This window comes from Parasteatoda tepidariorum, chromosome 8 (assembly GCF_043381705.1).
Source record: "Parasteatoda tepidariorum isolate YZ-2023 chromosome 8, CAS_Ptep_4.0, whole genome shotgun sequence".
Classification (NCBI taxonomy): domain Eukaryota; kingdom Metazoa; phylum Arthropoda; class Arachnida; order Araneae; family Theridiidae; genus Parasteatoda; species Parasteatoda tepidariorum.
In genome coordinates this window covers 75,160,828-75,187,872 of record NC_092211.1, presented here as the reverse complement: position 1 = coordinate 75,187,872, position 27,045 = coordinate 75,160,828, and the positions used below count along the sequence as shown (strand labels likewise).

General features: G+C 28.9%; 1 protein-coding gene across 1 annotated transcript; it reads left to right on the top strand.

Annotated features, from left to right (window-relative positions):
- On the top strand, window positions 1–26,802 carry LOC107441399 (uncharacterized). The gene is made up of 4 exons (XM_043043688.2): window positions 1–697; window positions 11,582–11,655; window positions 22,692–23,052; window positions 23,982–26,802. Exons 1-4 carry the CDS (start codon window positions 508–510, stop codon window positions 24,875–24,877), a joined length of 1,521 nt encoding a protein of 506 aa, XP_042899622.1. The 5' UTR covers window positions 1–507; the 3' UTR covers window positions 24,878–26,802.
- The last annotated feature ends 243 nt before the right edge of the window (window positions 26,803–27,045 follow it).

Here is a 27,045-nt window from a genome sequence, read left to right as displayed (position 1 = left end):
AACGAGGTGGAGTTAGTAATTTTTCAGACGATTTTTAAAATGGAACTTCTTGTTTCGCATGGCGGGTGAGGCTTGCGTGGTTGATATTATAAGAAATATTCTAATGCCGGCAGTTGTATTTGAATATGAAAGTGATGGAGACGTGTAGCACTGATTTGATATGCTAATAATTTTTTGTTCGTTTCAAATTTCATATATCTTTCTTTCAAAATATCGTCTGCAAACTACAGATTGTTTGGAAATAGAATAATTTTAATCCGTATTCATTTACTTACTATTAATTTTACTTTTTAAAATTACTATTCTAATTCATATTTGTTTCCCAATTAAATTACATTTTTCAATTAATCTTAATTTTATACAAAATTTTGGACGATTAAACTAGTGTGACTTATTCCAGAAAGATTACGTTTTCTTCATCTGTGCCATTTCTGTGCTTTATTTCTAATGAAGTGAAATTCTTATTTCTAAAAATAAAACACATAAGTAGTTATATAACTGAAGAAAATGCGAAGTTCTAGAGTGCCTACATCTTTATCTTCTGTTTCATCGAAAAGTTATGGATCTGAACGAAGTAGACATAGAACACATTCATCTAGACATTCAATAGATTCTGAAACATCTTCGAAAAGTCATAGCAAAATGAAATTTATTATTGTTGTTGGAATAGCTTTACCTATAATTGCGGCTATAATTGGTAAGCATCAATTTTTATTTTTATTGGATTTTAAATTTAAATGTTTAACTTTCATTATAAGTTTAAAAAACATTAGCAAGTTATATTTCAAAAATATCTTGTTTCAAGAAGCCCATTCTTCAAATCAAATTAGTAATTTCTATTGCATAAAATAATTAAAAAATTATTTTTTTGAAGAATCGTAAAGGTTTTTTTTTGAAGGTTTAATAAATCAGAAAAGGTAAACTGATTAAAAAAATATGATCAAAACTTCCAGAATATGGCCAAATTTACTCTGTTTCTAAATTTATGGTAACACTAAAAATCTCCCGATAAATTTTACCGAAGCACTTTGGTAATGATTTTGGTAAAATTAACGCGAAAATATGTTTTTATAATAAGTGATTAAATTTGGTAAATGTGGTAAAATTTAATAATTTTATCATGATGTCTAAGAGCATGGTATAAAAAATTTATTTGGTTCAATTTACTCTTTAGTTTAGCATTTCTCGCTAAATGTGTGGTAATAAGAACTGTAATTTGAAAACCAGAATTTCCTCTAGACCGTTAACAAATTAATCGAAAAATTATCAAATAAATGATTTAAATACCCTGAATTTTGGTCAGAATTATAACTTATTTTCTTTTATACCGAAAATGCCAATGCCACTACGGTAATTTTACCAAATATTTTTATCGCCTTGTATAAATTAGTTAAGAGTCAGGTGGGGTAAAGTGGGTATAAATTCAATTTTCTTTTTTAAAGTAGGGACTAAACCCAAATCACTAAATTAATTTTACTGAAAATTTTGATGCATTTTCTTAACATTGGATTCATATAGATTAAATATGAAGCATTATTTATCTATTTTGTTGTCTTGCTGTAATGCATTCTAAAGAACATATTTTGATACAGTACTTACTTTACCCCAGAGAGGGGTGAAATGGGTATGGCTCTGAAATTGATCTATATTATACTAAAAAACCTATATAAATTTTGTTATAGAAATAAAATGCTCTTTAATAAATCTATCATGATTACATTTAAAAAAATAAATGTCGAAAAATATTTTTTTTCGTATTAGTAAATTAAAGTGTTAATGTTCATGGCTATCAAAATTAATCTACACTTCGGATGCAGTATATTTGGCTAAACTCTATACAATTTCATCAAAAAATAAAAAAAACTGTAATAGTTTTTGGTTCATTTGAAATATAAATTAGAGTCTGAAAATTAATATCCATATTGGTAATTTAAAGAGTTGTTACGATTTACAGCAGACATGTATTTTTACTCAACTTAGTCATTTTAAGAAAATTGTTTCGTTTTCCATGAAAAAACTGCCATAGGAAGGCAGAAACTATGTCTATTACCTTGTTATTTGTCTGTCTAATATTTCTAATATGTCTGTCATATTGTTATTCCCCCATCATTCTTTTAAAAAATAACCTTTCATTTAAAAAATAAAATTTTATGATTTTGTTTCCAGTATTAAAAATACTCTGCAGGACTGTAATCTAATAAGTAAATTATTTTTTATCACAAAATATAGAGCCTTACATATTTACTAAAGCTAACACAGAAGTAAAAAAATATTCCTTCTACAACTTAACTAATCCCAACCATATAACCACTTTACCCCACATCAGAAAACATTTCATTATAAATAGAAATTTTGAAATTTATTCCATGTAGATCTGTTCTTTAGATATCTCTCTACCAGTTTGAACTAAAATTAATAATTTTTGTCAGTTTTTAATGATGTTAGAAAAAAGTTTATAAACAGCATAAACTAACATACTGTATAAGTTGAACATAAACAGATAGTTTGTAAACATCAAATATTTTGCCAGTTTCTAAAACTAAAATAAAAATTAATGGCGCAATCCCAGTAAATGTCTCTAAAAAATTAAACAAACTATCTGAATTTAAAAAGAGTAAATAATTATTTTTCACCCAATGTCCCCACTTTACCCCACTTGACCATACATATTAAGTAATTTATTGATTTTAACAGACTTTTGGAACTCTTCATTGTAGTATTTGTTTAGATACAAAACAAATCATTTTAAATGGACCAGAACTACTAAAAGGGAGAAGATAATTCGAAAGATAATTCTGCCCGGGTTTGCATTCATTCTAATCATTGTTGATTTTCGCAAAATCATTTGGGAAAAAATATTTTAAACCCACTTTCTGTACTTTGACACATAATTACACTTATTTTTATAAGTAAATTTAAAAATTTTGCGAAAGAATTTTTTTTGTATTTAGAACCAAAGCATATGACTATTTTCACTTTTTCGTTATTGTAGATAATTAAAAAAAAACCTGCCTTTTTATGCATGTGTGTTGATCTCATAACAAAGCTGAAACTACAGGTCATTAATTTCAATAAATATTCGCATTATATTTTCAAATGTTTTTTCTCAAATGTATGCATGTATAAACGCTATAAGAAATAATCAACGCTTTGAAAAACAAGAGCGTTTTTTAGGATTCCTACTTTGAATCCTGAAACTTATTTATATTCTTTAAACCAAAACGCTATCCATATTTTCATGTATTTGAGTTTCAACTTTAATTATATTGCATGCTCTTAAGCTATGTAAAAATAAAAAAATAAAATAAAATAAAAATATTGTTTTTAAAATCTTATCCACGCGTTAGATAGACTTTCGAATGCAACACTCTAAGTTGTGTTTTCTGTTATAAAATTATGTTTCACTAATCTCAGTAAAAAAAAATGAGTTAAATAATAATTTAAGAATTGTCACTTAACAATAATTTGTTATATAAAAAATGTCAACTTCACTCGTTAAACAAATACTTTTTGGGATCGCAGAGAAAAATAAAATTGTTTGCCATAAATTTTGAAGAAAAGAAAAATAAATTTTAGTTTTCTACTATTTTTGATAGAATACTTTTAGAGAGCAGCCAGCGCATAATTTTTTTTAAAAAAAGAATTTTCATTTGTAAAGTTTTGAAAATATTAATAAAGAATGTTGCTTTAACAATCTATTTACATAAAAGCTTTTATGTTAATAGAATAACGAAAATTTGTTTGCTGTAATACGTTTTGTATATTTTCGATCATTTTCCAGTACTTGGTTTCTTTTTTTTTCACGGCTATAAATTCTATGAAATATTTGACACCAATATTTCTTCATCATATAAGAATAATTCAATGCATCTTGTTGAGTAATGAGATGAAAAAATGCTTATATTCAATAACTATGCACTTTGAAAAAAGTACAGTCAAAACTCTCAGAATATGGTAAAATTTATCGTGTTTCTAGCACTATGGCAACACCAAAAATTTCGGTAATCTTTACCGAAGCTCTTTGGTATGATGGTTAAAGTAAAATTTATCATAAAATATCATTTTATAATCTGTGATAAAATTCGGAAATTGATGTAAAACTTAATAATATCATCATGATAAATTTAGAGAAGGGCATAAAAACCGTTTATTGGGTTCAATTTACTTTTCAGGTGTGTATTTTTTGTGGAAATAAAACTAAAATTTTGAAAACCAGAATTTCCAGTAAATTTTTACCATACGAACGGAAAATTAATGTCAATTAATGGTTTAAATACTGTTTACATTTTAACAGAAATGTCATTGTTATACAGTGCGGTAATTTTGACAGAATTTCGCCATGTGCTTAAGTAAATCAAAATTATTATTAAAATTAAAATACATTGTGTGTAAGTATTTCTCCTTGCGCACATAATATTTAAATACTTTTTTTTACTGCACAAAGATATCAGTTATTTAAAACTTAATAGAAATGACGTGAACAGATAATTTGCACTGGAAATATTGATTTTAAGTTAATTACTAATGATCTGAACTTTACAATACTCAACTTTATCTTTAGAGTTTTCTTATGTAATTATACTTGCCTTTTATTCAAACTTTAACATTAATTTACTCATACAATAAGATTCTCAAAATTAACTCATTTTTAATCGTTTTGTGAGTTGTTAAATGATCTATTTTTCTGTCTAAAACTTTCGTTATATGCCAACTAATTTTTATTAACATAACTAAGAATAACAAACAAAATTTAGTACCATTTCTTTCTTTATATCTCTTTATTAATAATCTGACAATTTCAATTCCAAAGTATACATTTTGTCCAAAATTAGCAGAATTTTTCAATAACGATAGTTATTCGAAGCATCTAAATACTAATTAGCCTAAAATTCTGCCTTATTAATGAGAAGAAAGGATTTACTATAAAACTTTATTCAACTTGTCATTAATGGAACAAAAATGTGTGGAACCGATGTTTAACAGTAAATTAATTACTTTCTAAACGTCAGTTTACATTGCAGGGCGCGATAACATTTTATACAAAAATGCACTACTTGTAATGATATGTGATAAATTTTTATAAGAATGCACTATTTTTTCACAACTAGCCACCTTAAATGATCCACTCGTTCATTTTTTTCAAATATATCTGAATCGAAACTAAATAATACTGCATGAAAAAAATAATTTAATCCCGAGGCTAAAATTAAAAAAATATTTTCATATCTTAAGGATTTGGAAAAAGGACTTTAGCAGTTCCTAAATTTAAAATTGCATTATTTTTTTATTCTTCTAAAGTTATAAATTAAAATTTCAAAAATTTTGAATTTAACGAATAGAAATTAAACAGACGAGAATTAAGATAAGATTTATCTTGTATTCGAAATTAGATAAGCTCACATTTTTTACCACACCAAAAAGAGTTAGCAATATTTTTTGGGGAAGAAAAAAATCGATTCGATATCGATTCTACTAAAAAGTCATGTTTCTTAAAAAAATACTTAATTGAACAGACTTAAAGTGGTTTCATTTGCTGGTGAAATTTCCTACATAGATAGAAGATTAAAAACTTCATTTTCCCTTTATTTTCATTTTCATCACAATTCAGCTATGCTCACCGACTGATACTGAGAAAACTGATTACAAAACGGTTTATCTGTGAGAAATAAACGATTAAGGTGATACGTGTCGTTGAACTTGAAATATCTTCGAGGGTTTTTATTACTTTAACCAGACCTTAATATCATGGGTGATTTTTAATCCATTCATTCAATAATAAAGTAATAAAAAAAACTGTTCCTATAGATTTTCCTAAAACGAATTTTCATCTGGATGTTATTAATCGTAGTTATAATTCATAAATTAATAGTAATTCAAATTTTAAGATTTAAAAAATCATATTGTTAGTACTACTTAAAAAGGAAAATTATCTTTTCGTACTAACAAAAGTGCAATCGCTGGCTAATTTGGGAAATGTAATATGCTTATTAACTGAAAAGAGAACCTTTTACTCGCTGTGTTATCATTTATGCAACATTTTAAAAACCTTTTTTATATATAATAACTGTATAGTATGATGAAAACTACCAGAATGGGGCAAAACTCTGAATGGTGAAATTCTACTGGCTCTATCTATCTGAACACCATAAAGTATGGCAATGACTTTGGAATAATTAGTAATAAAATATTGCTTAATAATTTGCGTTAAAAATTTAGTAAATGGGGTAATATTTGAGCAATTTTATCGTGATATCCAAGAGCATGCCATTAAAATCAATTAATTTTCTTAAATTTACTTTTCAGATTTGTATTCCTTCTAAATGCGCGGTAATCAGAACTAAAATTTTGATAACTTGAAATTCCAGAACCGCGTAAACGGAAACCGTTACCATATATGTAAATAGTTTAAATACTGTACATTTTATTTTCATTGCAAGAATTATGGTTATGTTTACCAGAAATGTCTTCATCACATGGTCCCGTATTTTCACCAGAATTTTTTTCTCCGTGTGTCCTTTTTAACAATTATCAGCAGTTTTAATTGCAATTCATAGGTTATGCTTAAAACCCAAAACTTATTTTTTATAATTTCTCATAAAAAATTGATTAAAAATTGACGTATCTTTTTGTATTTAGTTTTATAATTTAACCTTTTAAAAAATGATAAAATGTTGAGTGACTATCAATCTGATTAACTATCTTATGATAGAATTACTATATTTTAGATTCGCTTATGTTAAGATAAAGTTAATATTCTATTTAACTTACAATGATTCTTAATTAGTATGCAAATATGTTGAAAATACATGTATCATACAATTCACTGAAGGAAAATTTATTGATGAACCTTTACTATTGCAAATAAATAAAGTCACAAAAACAATAAGGGCATAAATACTTCTTTATTGAATGCCAACGACAAATAAAAATGTAATACCTCTACTCAAAATAGTAAATATACTTTCACATATGCCCTTTCTCTCATAAATATCTCAATAAATGAACAAAATAAATGGACAAAGGTATAAGGACATTGCTCCAAGCAATCAGTGGCAGAAAATGATCCCGTCCAAAAAATTTCGCATGTTTCTTCAATCGACTATTTGACTTTTCATCCTCTTTAGAGCAGTCATCCGTCTCTCTAGGTCATTAATTTCTCATAATAATGCCGTACTTATGAGTGAACATACTAAACTTCGTTTTGTTCCTTCCTCGACGTCGATTATGAGGCAGACTCAAGACTAGCCTAAACTCGACACGAGCTCGATTATGAAAAGTAGATTTCTGGCTCAGGTTTTAGTACCATAATTTGACGCGTTTTTTCTTTGAGTTTAATAAAATTGATTTTTCCAAAATGATGCCTTATTTTATATCTAGAAACGCGATGACTGGGGATGCAAGGCGACAGCTATCCGATGAGGCTATTTAGGTTCGAATCCTGGAGACGATTAGGAAATTCGTAGCCTGCCAGCAGCTCCCATAGATAAAGATCAAAGGAAAATATTCTCATTGGTAGAGGGTTTAAGTTTTCTTCCGTCAGGCTAATTATGAACGTTTTCATGATTTTCTTTCCAGTGTAATGCAAATGTGCATTAATTTCCCTTGAAATGCCCTTAACGATAGAGGCCGACTTTGTTACAATGCTTGATGAAGATGCTCCTTTATTTTCTGGGTTGAGCTTAACATTTGAAGCTATGGAGTTGGACAATGATATTGTCAAGCGTTGCTAAAACTTTGGGGATAAATTTAAATTATTAAAATGGGTACCAAATCAATTACAAATTATCATTACCAAATCAATTTACTGTTTAACAAACCAGAAAATGAGAGAGATGATTATTTAGAGAATCAAAAAAATATTTTTTGTAGAATAGAAATGAAGTTAAAGAAATCTCCACGAATTAGGAGTAGATAGAGAATGTAACAGTGCTTAAGGTCTTCATATGTCAATGTGTTGGACCAGGGTAGATTAATAATGGTAGTTGTTTTATGTTTTCCCAGCTTCAATTGATGGGCACGGCAATTATGAAATGCTGATCATATTACATCCATCTTACTGTCGGTCTCGAAATTACTAGGTAGTGATCTCAATGATGCGGCTAAGTCAATAAAATTTCTGTGGCTAAGTTAGTCTCTCTAGTGGCCTTCAACAGGCTGTTACAGGCTTGCATTGCTTCACATTAAGGGTAGAAAATATTTTTTTAAAAGATGGAAACAGCAAAACAATTTTCATGATGAAAACACTATTGAGATCAGAATGAGTTAGCAAGGATAAAAATAATTAAAAAAATTAGCTTTTAACACATTTAAAACACTATTGATATCAGTATGAGTTAGCAAGGATTCAAATGATGAGAAATTAGTTTTATTATTTGATAAGGAATTGATAACTTACGTCTTTTACTAGAAAAAATCCTTTAAGCTTTATCATTAAATAAGCAAATTTTAAGAATTCTTTTTTAAATGATTTGAATCCGTCCTTCCTTGCATATTTATTGTTATCAGTAAGGATTTGTCAAAATTCAAAAATTTCTCATTTAAATGAGCAAACACAATAACTTTGATTTTCTTAATTTTCCCAGTTCCTTTTTTCTTTTGCTAAATTCTAAAAATATGTATATATTGTATACTAAAGAAAAATTAAACACTTACTATCAAATTAAAATCTATTTGTATAAAATAAGAATGCTTATTTACTTCAAATAAAGTTAGTTATTTAAAATTTTAAGATTGAGGTAAAATGTAGCGATTTTAAAGATGTTTTAGAATTTTTTTTTACATATTTATTTGCATTTTCTGAAATCGATGAAGCTATAAATTAAACGAATAATTTTATTTCGTCAATAATCTGGTTATTTAATAATTGGTAGAAGCAGACTTTTCTCCGTCAAGAGCTTCAACTGACACACGAAATTCTGAAGATGCTTCTCGAGATAATAATTTTTCATGTTTGTTTCCAACTTCAAAACAAGCTGTTGCATAACCAATTTGACATTACTGTCAAAAATTCGAAATTTTAGTACTTCAGTTATTTTTTCTTAATTTGTTTGCACGAAATTCGTACAATTTTAATGAATTTCCTTTTCAATTTCAAAAAATAGAATTCCTTCTATTTTTTTTCAACACTTATAATTAAAACAGCTAAAAAATTTAAATAATGGATATTTTGTTTCAAAAATGAACAAAAAAAGTTTTTTTATTCGGTCATAATATTTTCAATTATATGGAAAATGGAATTTTGTTTTAAACTTTTTACATTTTTTAAGGACTCAGAAAATTTTTAAGCATTTTTATTTACTTTTTGAATAGTACAATAGCATAAAAATGCAAAATAAAGTATATATTATTAAAAAAAAAACATTTATTTTACTATTATTAATATTACCAATATTATTAATGTAACCAATTTGTTTTAATTCTACACTAAGAAAAAAGTATGGTCAAAGCAGTCAGAATATTGTAAACTTTATCGTGTTTCTGGCTACATAGGAACACCAAAAAGCTATATAATTTTTATCGTAGGAAATAAATTCGATTGGAATTAATTGGGACTTAAAACAAACAGGAATAAAAAGAATTTCATTCTAGCACTTTTGGTTGATAAAATGCTTCTAGATTGAAAAATATTTATTTACCTCCAAAATTCAGTCATCTTTACTAAGTAATTAATTAGAATTTCTGATTTCAGGAAGTAATAGTAGATTAAATATCTTTGTAGATAACCGAATTAACTTTCTGCCTAAAACATTATGAGCAAACAGTTAAAAAAAATGGATATTAAATGAAAACTGAGAAAACTAGGAAGTGATTTTTTTTAAGGTTGAGTGCAGATAAGAACTAATAAACAAACTGAATCTTTTAAGAAACCCCGATATTCAAGTAGAAATTATCTCAAGGCACAAGGCATTTAAAATTTTCACGACAAATACAAATCAATACAAATCTTGCAATTTTATCCAGAATTAACTTTGATGATTTATAAAAAGTCTCTTTTACCAGCTAATGTGTTTATTTATTTTTTAAATTAATACTTTTCTATTTATTGCATATTCGTTAATGTATTTGCTCTATTTTTATTACAGTTTATGAATTGTATATAAAACAGAGGGATAATTTTAGAATAGTCAAGTAAGCAAAATGTGTCATATAATTGCAGACAACCTGAAAGTAATTAAACCAAAAAGCTTAATATGATTAAAGATATTTCATGCTGACTATAATTTTTTTTTCTATATTTCAGAATTTATATTTCTGAACTTATTGGAACTCCAAGCTCATATTTTTTGCGAATTGAAAAAATTAGCCCGGTTTACGGTGATTAATAAAATTGTCTTAGAAACATAAAAAGTATTTTTTTTATTTCATTTTATTCTTGACTGTAAAAAAAATCTTGTAAAATTTAAGGTTTCGAATTGGCAGGTGGGTTGGTTGTGTAAAACCATAAAATTTACGGATTAAATCGGCACCATCAATAGTGTCTTACCATGTAAGTTTTTTTTTCCGTCCGTTATGAGACTAGTTTTTACAGTGACAATACATTGAAAATAAATATGTTGTCTCATCAGACTCTTACTATTTGTGAACAAGTTTTCTCTGGGAAAGTTACGAAGAAAATCTGCGCTCGCATCAGATATGAATATTTTACGTGGTCGAATTTGTTGATTCAAATCTGTTTAAAATCAATTAAATAATTATAAGAGTTCCTGATAAATCAAGTTTTAAATATATGACTTATTTAAAATTCGATTTCTCAGGAACTATTCGCCAGATTTCGCTCAAATTTTGTATTTTTCCATGCAAAATTACCAACTTTAAAATTATGAGAAAAATTGTATACCTTACAATTCAAAATTTTAGAGATTATTGTTTAATAAAATAATAAAAAATAATAAATATTTACTAAAACGTATTTTTTGTTTGGCGTTATCTTTCGATAAAAAAATTTATAATTGGTTGCAAAAATTTTTAAATTCGCTATTACATGAAAGGGGCTAAACTTTGGATCGCACTCCTGATCAAACTCTGGGGCCATCTGATTGAGGCCATCCCCAATATTTTGGGTGTCATAAATCCGAATACGCTGAAAAAAAAGGTATCTTTAGTCTGAGAAAGTGCGTTTTTGTGTTTGATTTCGTAATTTTTTATATCGTCTGCATTAATTAATTAGCAAATTTGAGTTCAGCCTCTAGAATCATTAAGATGGAATCCTAGAACGTGAAGATTTGATCATTAGTTCAAAAGTTATTCAGGATGGTCCGTTTTTTCTTTCTTGCGCATTGTACGTAGTATAATTCAGGCAGGTACACTCGTTAGTTTTATTTCTAATTTGTTATATTTTATGAGAACTGTTACCTTTGCTCATCTTACCTCTAATTACCCTATTTATTATACTTATATAGTCAAGCATTAAGGATTTTGCTTATTCCGTATGGTACACGGGTAAAATCGCCTAAATTATGCATGTATACTTTTAATAATTTCCTTGTAAAAAGTAGTTGAAATGTTTCTTAAATTTAAATTGTTGCAATTAGTTCAAAAACTCATTTGTATAATTTAAACTAGTTGTATCATTATATTTTAGGTATTGTCGCATGGGCTGTTAGTGCAGACAGTGCATTTTATGCATCTGATGATAAAACACTCCGTAGATCGGACGTAAGTTTTTTTTCTCTCTTTTTAATTACATATATTCTTGTTGTTAAATGTAACAGTAACTATTAGCCATATATAAACAATATACTTTCAATGAGTGTAAATTCAGAGTATTAGTTCTATTTTTTTATTTTTCACTTTGCATTTACTCATAATTGTCCAAATTGTAATTTTTAAATTGAGTTTTGTTCGTAACTCGAGAATGCTGGTATTCTGAAATATAATTTAAAATTCAACAAAAATATCAATCATCAAGCTTAACCACAATCTAACAAATAATTATTTGTACACGTGTTAAAAGTATTAAATTCAGACATTTAATAGAATATGCACAGAATCTATGAAATGTTTAAAATTAGGTAACAAGAAATAATATGATTTAGAATTTCGTCTAGACATTACATAAAATGTCAAAAGACAAGAATGCAGAGTATAAAAAAGTATACCAAAACAGCAGTCAATCTTTTTATTGCTTTTTGTTCCATAAGGTATGAGTTAAAAAGTCTGTAGAATAACCAACACCTAGCTTTACTATAAACATCTTGACTCGTGCATTGGAAAGTACAGACTTACAATGGGTGTCTTTCAAAATTTTATGAAATTTCTATAATCAATAATAAAGTTAGCGAAGTTTCAGCTGAAAAATTTCTAGTCAAAATAATAAGATGATGATGAAAAGGATAAAACGGAATTTCTTGCGCGGATTAAAGACATAAGGGGCTCTCAGGCCATTCTTTAAAACAAATTTAGACAATCATAAAAGTAAAGCTACTCATTATATTTTGTCTCTTAAGGATAGACCATGGCAGTGCATACAACATTCTTCTCGAAGATTTGGTTATAACAAACTGTTTTCAAAATGGTTGCCGTGTTTGCTTACAATGGGATAAGAAAAAAGTGAGATTTTTCATTTGTATTAGGCAATAGATGAGACATTGATCAATCACTCGACTAGGTCTTCAAATTCTTAAAGTGGTCATCAAAGAAGTTAAAAACACAATAGTCAGTCAAGAAAGTTCTGTCAAATGTTTTTTGAGATAATAATGGCGTCATATTTTTCAACTACATAGAAGAAGGAGTATCTTCACAGGGACCGGCTTCTACATCTGATTTCCGACCACCATCTACAGCATTACAGCCGATTGCCAGCCACCATGGCCTCAGTCATTTTGTCCCTTCTAGAACTATTCGATTTCTCCATCTATTAACTCCCGTTATTTAACCACTTCTCTTCTGTATCTAACCATCTTGTTCTAGGTCTTTTTCTTTTTACCGCGGGTGTTTGGAAGGATATTTTGTAACATGATTTCCAGGATGATCTTTAGGACATGAAATAAATGAATTGAATAAATTAACAAATTAAGTAAATAAATGTTTTACGTTTAGAAAAATAATATAAAGAAATAGTTATAATCATATTTATTTTGCTTATTTTTTAGGGAGTATTTTATAGATATAAGAATTTTCAGGCTTTTAATAGCTTTTCTATTATTTTCTGACAAAAATACGCACTGGAATTATTTTCCTAGAATAAAGTACTCTATCTTCACTGCGCAGGTATTAAGGGGAAAAAGCTAATTTAAGGCTTCGTTTAGGCAGTAGAGTAGGACCCAAATTGTAGAGTTCCAGCTCCATAAATAACATTCAGAAAAATTATAAATTAAACGAGAAAAAAATTCCAGGTTTTATTGAAATTTAGAAGACTTAAAAGCAATAATTTCTATCATATTTTCAGCATTTTTCATAGTTAGGAAAACTCAAACAAGGACTTAAACACTTGGCCGACCGAACGAATTGCGTCTGAACATAAGCAAGCCACCGCTAATTTTTAACAGCTAAAACTAATTGAGTTCCCAAATATTGCCAACAAAACGCATTTATAAACATTTGAAAAAAAAAATGCTTGAATTAAAACTTATTTATTTTAATTCAAATGGCATGAGTTTGATTCAATAATGCTTAGTATTTTTTCAAAAAATGTGATATCGATGGATGTATACAAGAGCACTCTCCAGACTGCACTTTAAAAAGTTTTGGATTAATTTACCGGAAAAGTAACAGCACTCATGATCTACTTTTACCTTAAAACTGGTACTTTTTACAGTAAAATCGTTTTCACCGGAATCAAAAATCCGATATACCGTAATTTTTACAGTAATAATTACCGTAAAATCACACTAATTAAATAAATATTACTGTAAAAATTATGGTATAGTATTTTACGGTGAAAATGGATTTTGTGGATGATGCCCCCAAACTATTATATATAATACCGGAATTTTAACAGAGTGATCTGAACTCATTATTGTACTAACACGGAATATTTCGAGTGCAATCGAGTTTTGTTACAATATGATCAACATCTTATCTTAGTCTAAAAAATACAGTCTTGAGTTAATATTCTTAAAACTCTTTATAATAATTAATTTATAATAATTAAACTCTTTATAATAATGTGGAAGCTTAATAAAAACACAAATTGCACTTTTTCCGCTCTCGCAAGAGATTTTCTTGGAATAATTTAAATGCTCTTTTCCGTTTTATTTTTAAAATAAAATAAAATATAATTCGCAAAGATTTTGCCTCTGTGATACATAAACAATTAAAGCAGATATATAAAACCCTAATAACAGTGCGGTGATGTTTTTGAGTGGTTGCAAACTTAAACAAACTTGCTGACCTCAATTGAAGACCAAAGTGGAAGAAAGTTCATGTCAATTTTTTACAAAAATTATGGTTAGTTCGTCATCTTTTGAGGATTACTACTTTTTAACAAATTAATAGCGGGAAAATTCAGTTCTCCTTAAATCGCTTTTCTTCTGAATAATGCTTTTATGAACATAAACCATTTTTTCACCGTGGGATTCAATTGTTATTTCACTTGAAATATAGTAGGAATCTAAATTTTTTGCCTTGGTCAATATGTAAATATTGTAAGAGGTTTCCTACAGCTCTTAGAAAACTTTAATAAGGATGACGAAAAAGAGACAATCTTCCCTTATTTAAAAAATTTATGACCACCCCTGTACGTTTTTTTTAAAGAAGATATTTGTGCCCTACCAGACCTCTAAACGTTAAGTGGTATTTAAAAAAAAAATTCCAGCAAACATTTAACGTAAATTTACTATCACTAACAAACTCTTTTATCACAGTAGCCCCACATCTATGGGTTCAAACAAGCCCTGTGGAATCATTAGCTCGTTTAGACTCAGTATTGGTTAATTACAAAAAAAAAAAAGGCAAATCCAAAATGACTCTAAAAGTATGTCATAAAGCATATATTCATTCACAATATAATATCTTAAAATGTTAAGCAATGAATAAAAATAGTGTTAAGTCACAATTAAAGTAAAAATTAAGATGTCAACTTCCTACTTTATTGGCTAGTATTTTATCTTCTTACTACGTACAAAAGCGTAACACTGTTTTGCTATTTTGCTAAATTTTACAGGGAATGTTTGAGTGATAAACAACACAATTAATCCATTTGTCTACTCTGGCCATCTAACCACATTAGCCCCTATTTATTGTAAGATCAAACATTAAGTTTAACTAAATGCAAAATAAATAATGTTAAATGAAAACTTTTCTAGAGTGATTAAAACTACGACATGTTGGCATTTTTTTATTTCATGATATGGAGTATGCAGTACTCTTATTTTTCTGTTGCACGTAAAGGGATACATAAAATGCTTCATATTTTTGCTAAATTACTTTTATTTATTTTTAAAGAAAAGTGCTGTTTAATTTTATAATTAAAAAATTATTTTGTGAAACTATGGTACATGGTACACAATACTATATCATGGTATACAATATTATGTCAACCCATTTGACGATGGGAACTAAATTTTATAACAAGCATTATTGGAAAGTACGGGCTTTTTTAAAAAACGGGCATATTTAAAAAAATATTCAAGGTAGATTTACAGTTTTTCTTAATCAAATTCTACTATTTTAAAATTAAATAAAATGCTTCAGAAAACAATATGAAGCCCAGCTCTTTCTTCATGTAATGTAAAAAATAGATTACTGCATTTATAAAACTCTATACATGAAAATATAACGTCTGTATTTCGCTACACTTCATGTATTAGTTTGATCCTTAAATGTTAAAAAATTCAAAAACTCTCTTAATTTTAGCACAGTAATCTTGAAAGAGTTAAACAATGGGTGACAATACTAAAAAAAAATGAACTAAAAAAATACGCAAATTTATAGATTTTTAAGTTCTAAGAAAAATGTTCCCGAATTTGAGCGGAATGTTTACACGAATATTTTTCAGTTGAGATTTAAGTTTTATGCTCGAAATAACTTTATTTTAATTGAATTATATTTTCCTGTGCTTGTTTTACTAAGTACGATAGAATTAGACACAATAAAATATTTGTGAATAATCATACAGGAACAGGAATAATTTTTATTTTAATTTGAAATTAATTTTAACAGCTGAGAAATGAAAATTGTTATAAATTACTTCACTACAAACATTTCCTCTGCATTTTCGAAAATTGATAGATTTTTAATTGAAGTTCCGCGATAAATAAATAAAAAAAAACCTGTCTCGCAAATTTCTAGTTGTTATAAAATAAAAAAAAACAACAATCATTGTTAAAGGAAAATTTAACTGCGCCTACCGTTTCTATGTCGCACGTAAATCAGTTTGTTAAAAAAATTAAATTATTTTCCCTCATCGCAGCCAAAACATAATAAAATACCTTCCTATTTCCAATTATGCCATTACATAGTTTTTCTAAAAGATTAAGACTAAATCGAAGAAATCATTGTTTTTCAGATGTCGTTTAAGAAACGAAAGCGAAATTTCGAAAATTGTGACTTTTTATTCACCGTTATCGTGTTTAACACTAAAGGTAGTTTACATCTTTATTAGAGCGAAACATATCTGCACCTACGATCTGCATCATTGAGCACCATATAACCTTTAGGGAGTAAATTGTATTTGGCGATTTTATTAGGGTAAACAATCGAGGAAAAAGAAAGTTGTCATATGTATGTTGTATCATTGACCTCTTGCTGGAAAATCCTCCCGTTTCATTTCAAGGTAATTGAATTGAAAGCATTTAAAAAGTAATTGTTTGTTATTTAGATGTTGTTTTCCCATGCACTTACATGGCTATGACTAGTTATAAGAAAATTTTCATCGATAATTACTTTTTCAAAATTAAGGATATGACTTTAAAAACAAATATAATCATGTCTAAAAATAGGTTTAAAATTTAAATATTTTATGGAAAATACACACTTGTTTTTAACAATAAATTGGTGTACTCGTTTTTCCATAAAATTCCTTTATTTTATTCCTGATATCCCTTTATTATTTCCTATATTTGAATAAACAATATACTAGTTAATAGAAAAATAATAGCTAATTAATCCTTGCCATAAATAATAGCTAATTAATCCTTGCCATAAATAATAACTAATTAATCCTGCCTAATTAATCCATAAAATTTCTTTATCTGCATTCTAGTATTTAACCTACATTTTTAAACTAAGAATTAAAATTAAAAAAACTTCTTAGATTATCTTAAATTTAAACACCTTTACTTATGTTCAAAATTAAGAGAATTTTCCTATTTGGTCGATTATCTCCAGAACAACTGAACATATTTTTAAAAAACATTAGTTTGAACATTGGTTGATATAATACAAAAATAATTACCATTCAACAGTTACAATATCAGGGCTGATTGTGATCCGGAAAAAATCCGGATTTCCGTATTTTTCGCTAACCGTCATCCGGAATTTTCCGGAGATCGAAGGTTCAGATGTTTCAAAAAATCATTGATCACAAAATTTTCCGGAAATCAAATTTTCAAAGGTGGAACTTAAGAACACAGTTTATTTTATTTGTTTGTAAGGGAGAGCCAGAGAGATACTTAGTAAGCTTATATTCAAGATTAATATTAGTTTTTTATCAGCAAATAGTTATTATAATCATAAACTCAAGAAAGACATATTTGTAAATTTCAATTACTTCTCCAGGTTATCATAGGTATGTGTAAAATTTTAAATATATTTTAAGTAAATTAAGAAACATTGAGAAAAAGGAATAAACCTTGCTTAAATTTTTTTTCTGATTTTTCGATTTAAACTTTTTTTTTTTTTTACTCAAGAAATTTTCCGGAATTTTGACTTGGGCTCACAATCACCCTTGCAATATACACGCATGATCATGCATGATCAACACTCGCGGGAGTAGTATGTATTATAAAATGGTTTTAGAATTGAATAAAAAAATTGCATAATAGGGTGTATAGCCCCGTCGGGGGGGGCGGATATGACCCATACTGAAGATAAGATAGTTAACTAGTTCATGTATCAGTTTATCCCACTTGTTCAGCAATGCTGTTTTCAGACACTGTTCGGTTTTCGGAGGAAGTTACTATTTCAAATGCCCTTCTCAGAGCGTCTTAAGATATGCTCCATAGGGTTGAGTTCTGGAGTTCTGGCTGGCCAATCCAATCGGTGAACATTTACATTTTCCAGAAAGTCGTCAACCATAAGTGCAATGTCTGCTGTCCTTTTGCCATCAATTAAAATGAAATCAGGACTTACTGCAACTGTGAAAAAGCGAATATAGCGCTTTAATTCATTTTCCTTAGATCTCACACCAGTCACAGTGCCTATTTCAAAAACATGAAGACGTGTGCGGGAATCTAAATTATGCTTGCCAGTTCTGCTTACCAAAAGTGACCCACTGGGCACTCTGAGTTGAAACGACTTCTGTTCATGTCCAGACCAGCAAGCATCGACCGGCATAATGGTCAATTTCCCGGAAATTAGATAACAGGGAGATGGTTCTCTCCGTATGAAAGTACATCGAGAGTCTGTAGTCAGATTGAAGTGGTACTCATCAGGGAAGAGATCATTTGACCACTGATCCATGCTCTAATCTCTATGATCTCTGTACCATCCTAAACGGATCCTTGTAAAGTCAGCGAAATGCAAACAGAAGGTCATCGTGCAAATAGCCCTTTCACATGAAGACTGAAAAAAGTTACCCACAAAACTCCGCTCTTCCCTTATCTTCATAGAGGTCACAAGAGAGCTGGGAAGCTGTATATTCCTGTTACACCTCGCTGTAATCAACAAGCACCGATCCTCATTGGTAATTGTAGCTCGTGGCTAACCTTGGCCATGCTTTCTCTCGACAGATTCGGAATACTGAAACTGTCTCCATAAATTGAGTTCAGTACAAATCTAGATTTGAAAGTCGTGGTGGCTTAGGGGATAGAGCACTCGCTTCTGAAGGGGTGAACCGTATTCGTATCGCAGTGATAAATGATTGATTTGAATTACACACCCGACTCGCGCTGACCACAGTGCTGGCATAAAATATCCTCAGCGGTAGATGGATCATGGGTGAGAATCCTCGTGGTGTCAGGCTAACCGTGGGAAGTTTTCGTGCTTTTCCTCTCCATGTAACGAGTTAGTTCCATGAAAGCAAATTTCTCCCAATACTGGATCCAGTAGTTACCTTGTTTTCTGGATTGGTTTAGAATATACAAGGCTACGGAGTTGAACATTGGTAGTCGTAAACTCAAAATTGGTTCTGCGGTTCAACGACGGTTGTAAAATGAAATAAAATCTGGACTTAGATTGGCCTGCTTCAAGTCCTCACAATTCGCCACCTTATTGATGACCATCATCTAAACATTGATGGTCTCTGATTTTCGTTGTCTGAAATAAAATTTTAAAAAACTGGTTAAGATTGCTGTAGAAAAAGGAAGAAATTTGGCAAAATGTGCCAACGAACGAAATGCAGATTTTGACAAGTGTGCTTATAAAGTCTATTCTTCTATTACATCCGCCCACACAACACATCGACACACAAGATTTACATCATTGTTATATTTCACTAAATTGTTTTCAGGCAGTACAACAAAATATTCAAATTCTCTTAATTTTGAACACCAGTAGTTGTAAACAAATATTCATTAAATTGCGCAAATAATCCAACGCAAGTTTTTTTTTCCTACTTGCGTGTGCTCAATTTAAGAAACTTACCAATAACTCTGGTTTTGCTTACCAATAACTTAAATGGAGTTTTAAGAGCCTAAAATATTTGTAAATTGCCAAAGAAAAAAAAAGAAATGAGTAATTTTGTTTGAGTTGATAGTAATTATAAAATCCTTTGAGATTGAGAATATGTTTAGAAACATTTCTGCCCAAATAATAGCAGTAAAGGTTTTTCTTTTTTTAAATCAGACTTTCCTATCAAGAAAAGCATTACCTTCTCGTTGCAGCAATAGTAGCAATTATTAATATAATATCAAGAAAACTGTTTATTACGATACGCTTGGTTATCAGCAACCATTAAAAACTCATAACAATTTGCGTAATTCCTCTATGAAGGAATTTTTTAGCATTTTTAAAGGAACATTAAGCTTTGGAGGCAAGCTATTTTTTTTGGACAAAATAACGATTTTAGAAACCTCAATTAAACTAAAAAAATACTTATAAAATGTTATCGACTTTTTCTCACATTTATTAGGTATATTAAATCATCATGCATTGCAATTTGTTATTCCAGACTTGCACTTGTATCTATCAACTTATAAAAAAAAGTTTAAATTGTCGTCATATGTTTTACAAGCGATTGCAATTTCAACACCAAATCATTAATATCATGAAAAGATATTTAACAGTCAGCTTACCTTTCCTGGATTCGTAAAAAAATCCCATTATATCTGCAAATTTATTTTTTATTTTATCTACAAAAAAACCCAATCATTTTCAGCTATTATTAGCTTAAAATTAATAAAAATTATCTTGATATGTACCAGTAAATAATTTATTTATCACTTTTTGAATCTTATTAATCCGTAATATTTATTCATTATCTCTTTTTTTTAACATTAGTCGCTCATCACATTTTCGATTTTGAATTATATTCAAGACTAAACACATACTGCTAAAAGTGTTGTTTATTTATTACAAAAGGAATATGCCCTAATTAGGCAACATTATCAGATAAAGATAGTTAGAGGCAATTTTATGATTATTAAACATCAAATTTACTTTTATTTAATGTCAGTGATATTTGCTTTAATTATAAGTTTCATTTAAAATTATTCTCAGTCAACATAGTAACTAAAATAATGAGTACAAAATAACTATTTGAAATTCTGAGGCTACATTGAGAATCAACTTTTCAGGTAATTGATGAAAGTTCCCTAAGGCAAAAAATATTTAACTAGTTTTTTTAAAGAAACCAAACACAGAAAAAGATTTTTTTTTGAATGTCTGTGCATGAAATTGCAATCGTAACTTAATAAAACTATTACGTTTTAATTTTTACCCAATTGAATTCGAAATTAAATCTGTAGGTCCAAAATTCTGCTAATCCCTCTATATCAAAAACTGCAAGCGCCTCCCCTGTTGTTTTGGATGCTCTTCGTTACGTTACAATTTGTTTTGCTGCATAAAAAAATAGAAGACTTAAAATTTAAAATTACAGTGTAGAAAAATATATGGGGTGTGCGATGAAATAATAAAATTAAATATTCGGTTATTCATTCGAGAAATAACAACAGCTAAACTTGTCATTAAAAATACCACTCTATTTACCACTGAAATGTAACTACAGAGATGAAACATGACCTACTGAAAAGCACATGTTTGTTAATGAGTTTAATTCAAGTTTCTTTTCTTCTCTTTTAAAAAGAAATCTGTTGTTGTCATTTCTAATACCACTTATCAATACCAGCAAGCCTTCTTGGCGAAAACCAAATGAATTCAAGGGAGAGGAAACGTTTTCTTGTTTTTCAGTGGCGCCATCTTTGGCCAAAAATACGACTTCAGTCACACGTACGTCGATACTCATTTATAGGGTGGGCCGATTCACATATCCATTCATTCAACGTCATTCTGACCTGAAACGGAGAATAATCAATCTCCAATTCAGTACTCACAGAGGTATGATTTGTTATGGGAACATGGAGGACTTTGAGACCCGACAGATTTAACGTACACTAGATTATTACACGAGGTGTCTTCGGCCGACAGGGATCGAACTCATGATCCCTTGCGGGAATATCAGAAAAACTCGGTTGTTTATCGAAGCGCCCTGGTAATGATTTTGGTGAAATTAAAAAAAATATATTATTTAATATGCGATAAAATTGGTGAATGTGGTAATTTTATCGTGATATCTTAGAGTACTAACGCAGAATTTCTATTAAGCTTATTTTTTTATACTTTTACGTTATTTTGTATTGATTTAGGTCAAACTATGTGAAAAATATTATATTTTGCATTTTGATAATTTATGGTTATGATAAGAGCATGAAACACTGCGATAACACGGCTTTTAATTTTTTAATAAATTTTCAACAATTCTAATAATTTTTCAAATTCGCTATTTTTTGCTAAGATCATTTTATTTAGATCTAAGAGATAATTATTTAGATTTGAAACACAGTTATTCATCACTGAAATCTCTTTAATTTACAAAATCAATGTTTGATAAATTTTTGAATATGAATGAAGAAATGTCAAACTACTTTTTTTTTAATTTTATATTTTGGTACAAATATAATTCCGATATTCTGGTAGTTTTTTAATAACTATCAGACTATTTTTTATAATTTAAAAACACCGAAATATAATTTCGCTTGTAAATAGAGCATCAGAAAAAAATATATAGAAGGTGCACCGGTGTCCCATCTGCGTCAAATGGTTGATACCATTTATTCGATTAAATTTGCTTTTCAGTTTTGTATTTTTTTTTTTACTAAATGTGTGGCAAGAAGAACAATAATTTTGTAAACCTGAATTTTCGGTAAATCATTACCATATCAACAGAATAACTTACCAAATGATTATTTTAAATCCCGTATATTTTGATTTTATTAACCATAATTACGTTTTTTTTTACCAGAAATTTTATTATTATACAGTCCGGTAATTTTATCAGGCAATTTTTCCTCCATATTAGAACTTCAGCAATGATGTTCATTTCAGTTTTCTTAGTTTTAATTTTAAGCTCATACTGTTTACTAAATATTTTTTAGACGAGTACAACATCTCAAGAAGAAGACATTTTTCAAATAATGGAAAACCGTCATGAGATGGCATATAGTCGTTACCCAACAGCAAACAGTCAAGATAACCATGATTCAGAGTTATCAAGATTCGACGCTAATCAAAACCATCACCCGCAAAGTCAGTTTGACGACACAACAGAGAAGGATCCATTGTACATCGTGCATTTTGTGCCCTCACCAAAACCCAAAACAGAAGTTAGTACTGCGGGACCAGACACTCCATCAACCGTACCCGATGATGTCCTTAAAAAGATTCTTTCTGTAAGTAAGGGAGCAAAGCCTGGAACACCTCAATTTGTAGTTTTTGCTCCAATGCCTGGAGAAGAAGGTCTGTAAATATTTTTATATTTTTTGTTTGCAATATCTTGTTGTTTTTAACATTTACCTAAATATTTACTAATACCATATGGAAATTTATGCCTTTTTCAAAATGTAAATATAATTTGAAATCATCTAAGCAACATTTTGCTTAAAGCATATCAATCATGGGTAACAAAAGTGACGACATTTTTAGCCGGAATAGGAAATTAAGTATATTTTATTAAAGTGCTTTTAGAATGTTTGTAATTAAATGCCAGAAATTACTAAGTTAATCAAGCTTTTCAACTATATCAGTAATGGGATTTGAAGAGAAGGCAATAGTTTTATTAATCACTTGACGACTTAAAAAAATTAATTCCTTTATCACCCGAACTTCATAAATTAAATTTATTTTCAAACACTTTTAAAATGTCTTCAATTAATCTTATTCCCTCTTAAATCTTTTTGTATAGCGTAAAGACACCCAAAAATGCATAAATTACAGATAAATGCTGTTATTTAAAAGCGAATAGTTCGTAACGGATAGGATTCAATTATACCATATGAAGTATAAGAGTCCGCTTCTATTTTGTTGCTATAACAAAAAAAGTGGAATTAGGTTTCAACTTTCTGCAACACAAATTTGAGTTAGTTTCATTTCTAAAAAAAAAACCCTTAAAAAAATAAATGATCGATACAAGTATATGTTTACCCATAGCTCCATGCTGTTAGCTAAAATGGGAATTTTACAGAATCTTCATATCGCTCATGCAAGTTAAATTACTTTATTTTATTATCGTGAGTATTTAGATTTAGCCAAGACAAAGTAAAAATAACAATAAATAAAATTTTTATCATTTACTTCCATTTAAGAAAGCCTATGAAAAACCTCAAAATTGTATTAATTTATGATTTCAAATACTTTAAAAATTTTATTAAATCACTTATATTTTGCAGATACTACTGAAAAAATGAATGATATGCATTTGGGAGCATCCGGTTTAAATTTTCTGTCAAAACTTCCTCCACAAAAAACGGAAATGGACTACGATTATGAAGAAGAACTGAGGAAGTACCAGGACATTTTGAATTCAAAAGATAATTTGAAACAAACAGTGCAAGTTGGCGAAAATCTGCAAAAAACTACTAATCAAGCAGATATTCTGAAAGAATCCATGCGTTTAATTTCACAAAATTTTACTTCCGGTAATCTACATCAAAGCTTCCAACAAAGCCAGCCCAGGACGGAGAGCTCAAACATTGGATTAAACTATGCAGACTTCAACAGGGCATCTTCCCAAGCACCAAACTATCTTTCTCCAGAACAAAGTTACATCCAACAGAATATCAACTCTCCTCAACAAACCTATCAAAATGTGCCCCAAGTCTACCCAAATGCTCAAAGCAACCAAGTAGCACAACATACTTACCAAAGACCTCAACAAGTACCTCCCCCAGTTCAGCAAGTAGCTAACTATCCTCAACAAGTGGTAAACTATCCTCAACAAAAGGGGCTAAATAACCATCCACAACAAGCTGGATCTTATTCTCAGCACCAGACACAAGGTGGAAACTACGCGCAACCGCAGAATCCAGCCATAGGTGTCGACAGGTCAGGACAATACGAACCTTTGGGCATTAAGTTAAGCCTTGGTAATGGCAATAATGAACATGCTGGGGGACTTCTGGGTGGAATGCACAGTCCCTTAGGAATAATTTCATCTATATTATCGCCTGTAATAAGGAGACCAAAAGTGAACTTGAATGGCAAACTCATGTTTGGTGTCATGCTGGAAAAAGGCGTCAAGTTTGGAGACGACAAAGGACACCAAGCACCAGCACAATATGGTTAAACATCACAGATTCAACGTTATAATATTGTTTACGTGCCTTAACTTATTAAAGACATTATTTATTTATACAAAAAAAGTTATTTAAGTTATTATTGTTAAAAGCATTAAATCTGGCTTTTATCACCAAAAAAAAGCAGTTCAGCACAGTGAGACCAGGATCTGGTGATAGGAAATCGGGAAATCCTCAGGATTTCTTAAGGGGAACTATTCTTATTTCTTATTCTTTTTGTTATTATGTCTATTTTGGTAGCTCTCTGCATTTATTAATTTAAATAAGCTATCTCAACCAATTTTCGAGGTCGGTTTAGTTCTGTCCGTTTTAATGAACTTAATCTCTAAGTTTTATTTTCTGCTCTATTTCTTTCCCACCTGGAAGAACACCCATTACTTATTTGTATTTAATTATTGTATAACAATTATAATAAATTCTTTCTTTTTTAATATATTTTAAAGATAGTGGACACGGAATATACCAATAATGCTAAAAGCTGACTTTTTCTCAGCATCTAAACAAGATACTGTTGCAATTTGTTTTTCATAGCATATTTACCTATACATCTTTACACTGTGATAACTGGTAATACATATCTTTGGCAGAAATGTTTTGAAAAGAAAAATAAGTATTGAGAACTTTTAATTTCTTAAAATTCTTCTTCAAACATCTTTCATAACTCAGAAAGTATTCCTTACAACCCTAAAACATTACAACGGCATGCAACTGATATAATCTCAAATATTCCCAAACAATTTCAAAGCGATATCTTAAATAGTTTCTTAGAAAAATGTACATCGAAAAAGGTCAGTTTTAGCATTATTGACATATGGCTTTTGCGACTCCCGTTAAGAACATGCTTTTGCATCTTAAACTTTGCATTTTGGAAAGGATTAATCAAATACCTGTAACAAATGATTCATTGTATTTTAGGATTAAATTAATATATTTACTAAAGTTTCAAAACATTTGGGTGCGACTATTAACAACTATTTTTTTAGACATTTTTTGGGAAACTTATACAAATAGATATTTTTTAGAAACTATTTAGTCATTTTATCTCCAAAGATATTTTATATCGTATAAAAATAAATCATTTCATTTCATATTATGATTAATATAAAATGTAGAGAATTGTATTATTTGTTATTTATAATTACAGAAACAGAAGAAACTAATAAATATCACAAGTTTATCATGCGAATTATCTTTAATAAAATTTTCTGTTTCTGTTACTTTTTAAGGAAGAAGGACAAATAAACCTAAGTGTAACCAGTTAATGTTAAGGACTATTAATCCTAGTAGGTTAAAGCGCAACAAAGATTCCAATGCTTCCGCCAAAGTATGTCTGGATCTGTTTACTATATTGTTCAAAAGCATATTGAACAATAGTCATCAACCTTAAAAAAATATATGTACAGAAAATCGATGGCATTTAACCTTAAAAAGTGTAGTGAATCGTAATATCGAACGAAACCTGGGGGCATTGTAGAGGAAGAGTTATTTATTCATTATTGTTTTTTAAACATATTATTTTTTAAACTTATTGTTTTTTAAACAAGTTTCACATCTTAAATGGTTTGTCAGACCTACTTGTTTTAGGTAGTAAAAATGGAAAAGTTTAAATTCTTCGATATTTAATTGACTGTGATTGGTAATCACCACTTAACCAGTTAAACTTAGGTTAACTTCCCTTCTTTCTATATCCGTAACATACTAATAAATAGTTTTTTTAATCATTTGAACTCCTGTTCAGGAATATTTATTGTGTGTAAAAATTGTAAAATAGCGATTCAATGTGTATTTTTCTGAAAAAATTTATTTACTAAACCAATCTGAAATTAATTTCCACGTGTTAACTGTTCTGTATTATTTATTTGAAATTAAGTGAAATTGTTTCATGAGCTTATAATAAAATATGTATTTACAGTTATGATGTGTATTTATTTCAAACATTAAATTTATCACTACTTCACTCAACTAAAATTGGTACAATATAGTAATTACTAATTCTTTTACAGCATGTCTAATAAATTAATATTTTGTTGTTGAATTTTAACAAGAGCAGAGAACCAGAAGCATAAAAATAAATTTAATGTTCTAAATAAATAATTACGGATAAAGACTTTTGGTGTGTTTGAAAAATACATTTCGATAGCAGTTTGATATAGACTAA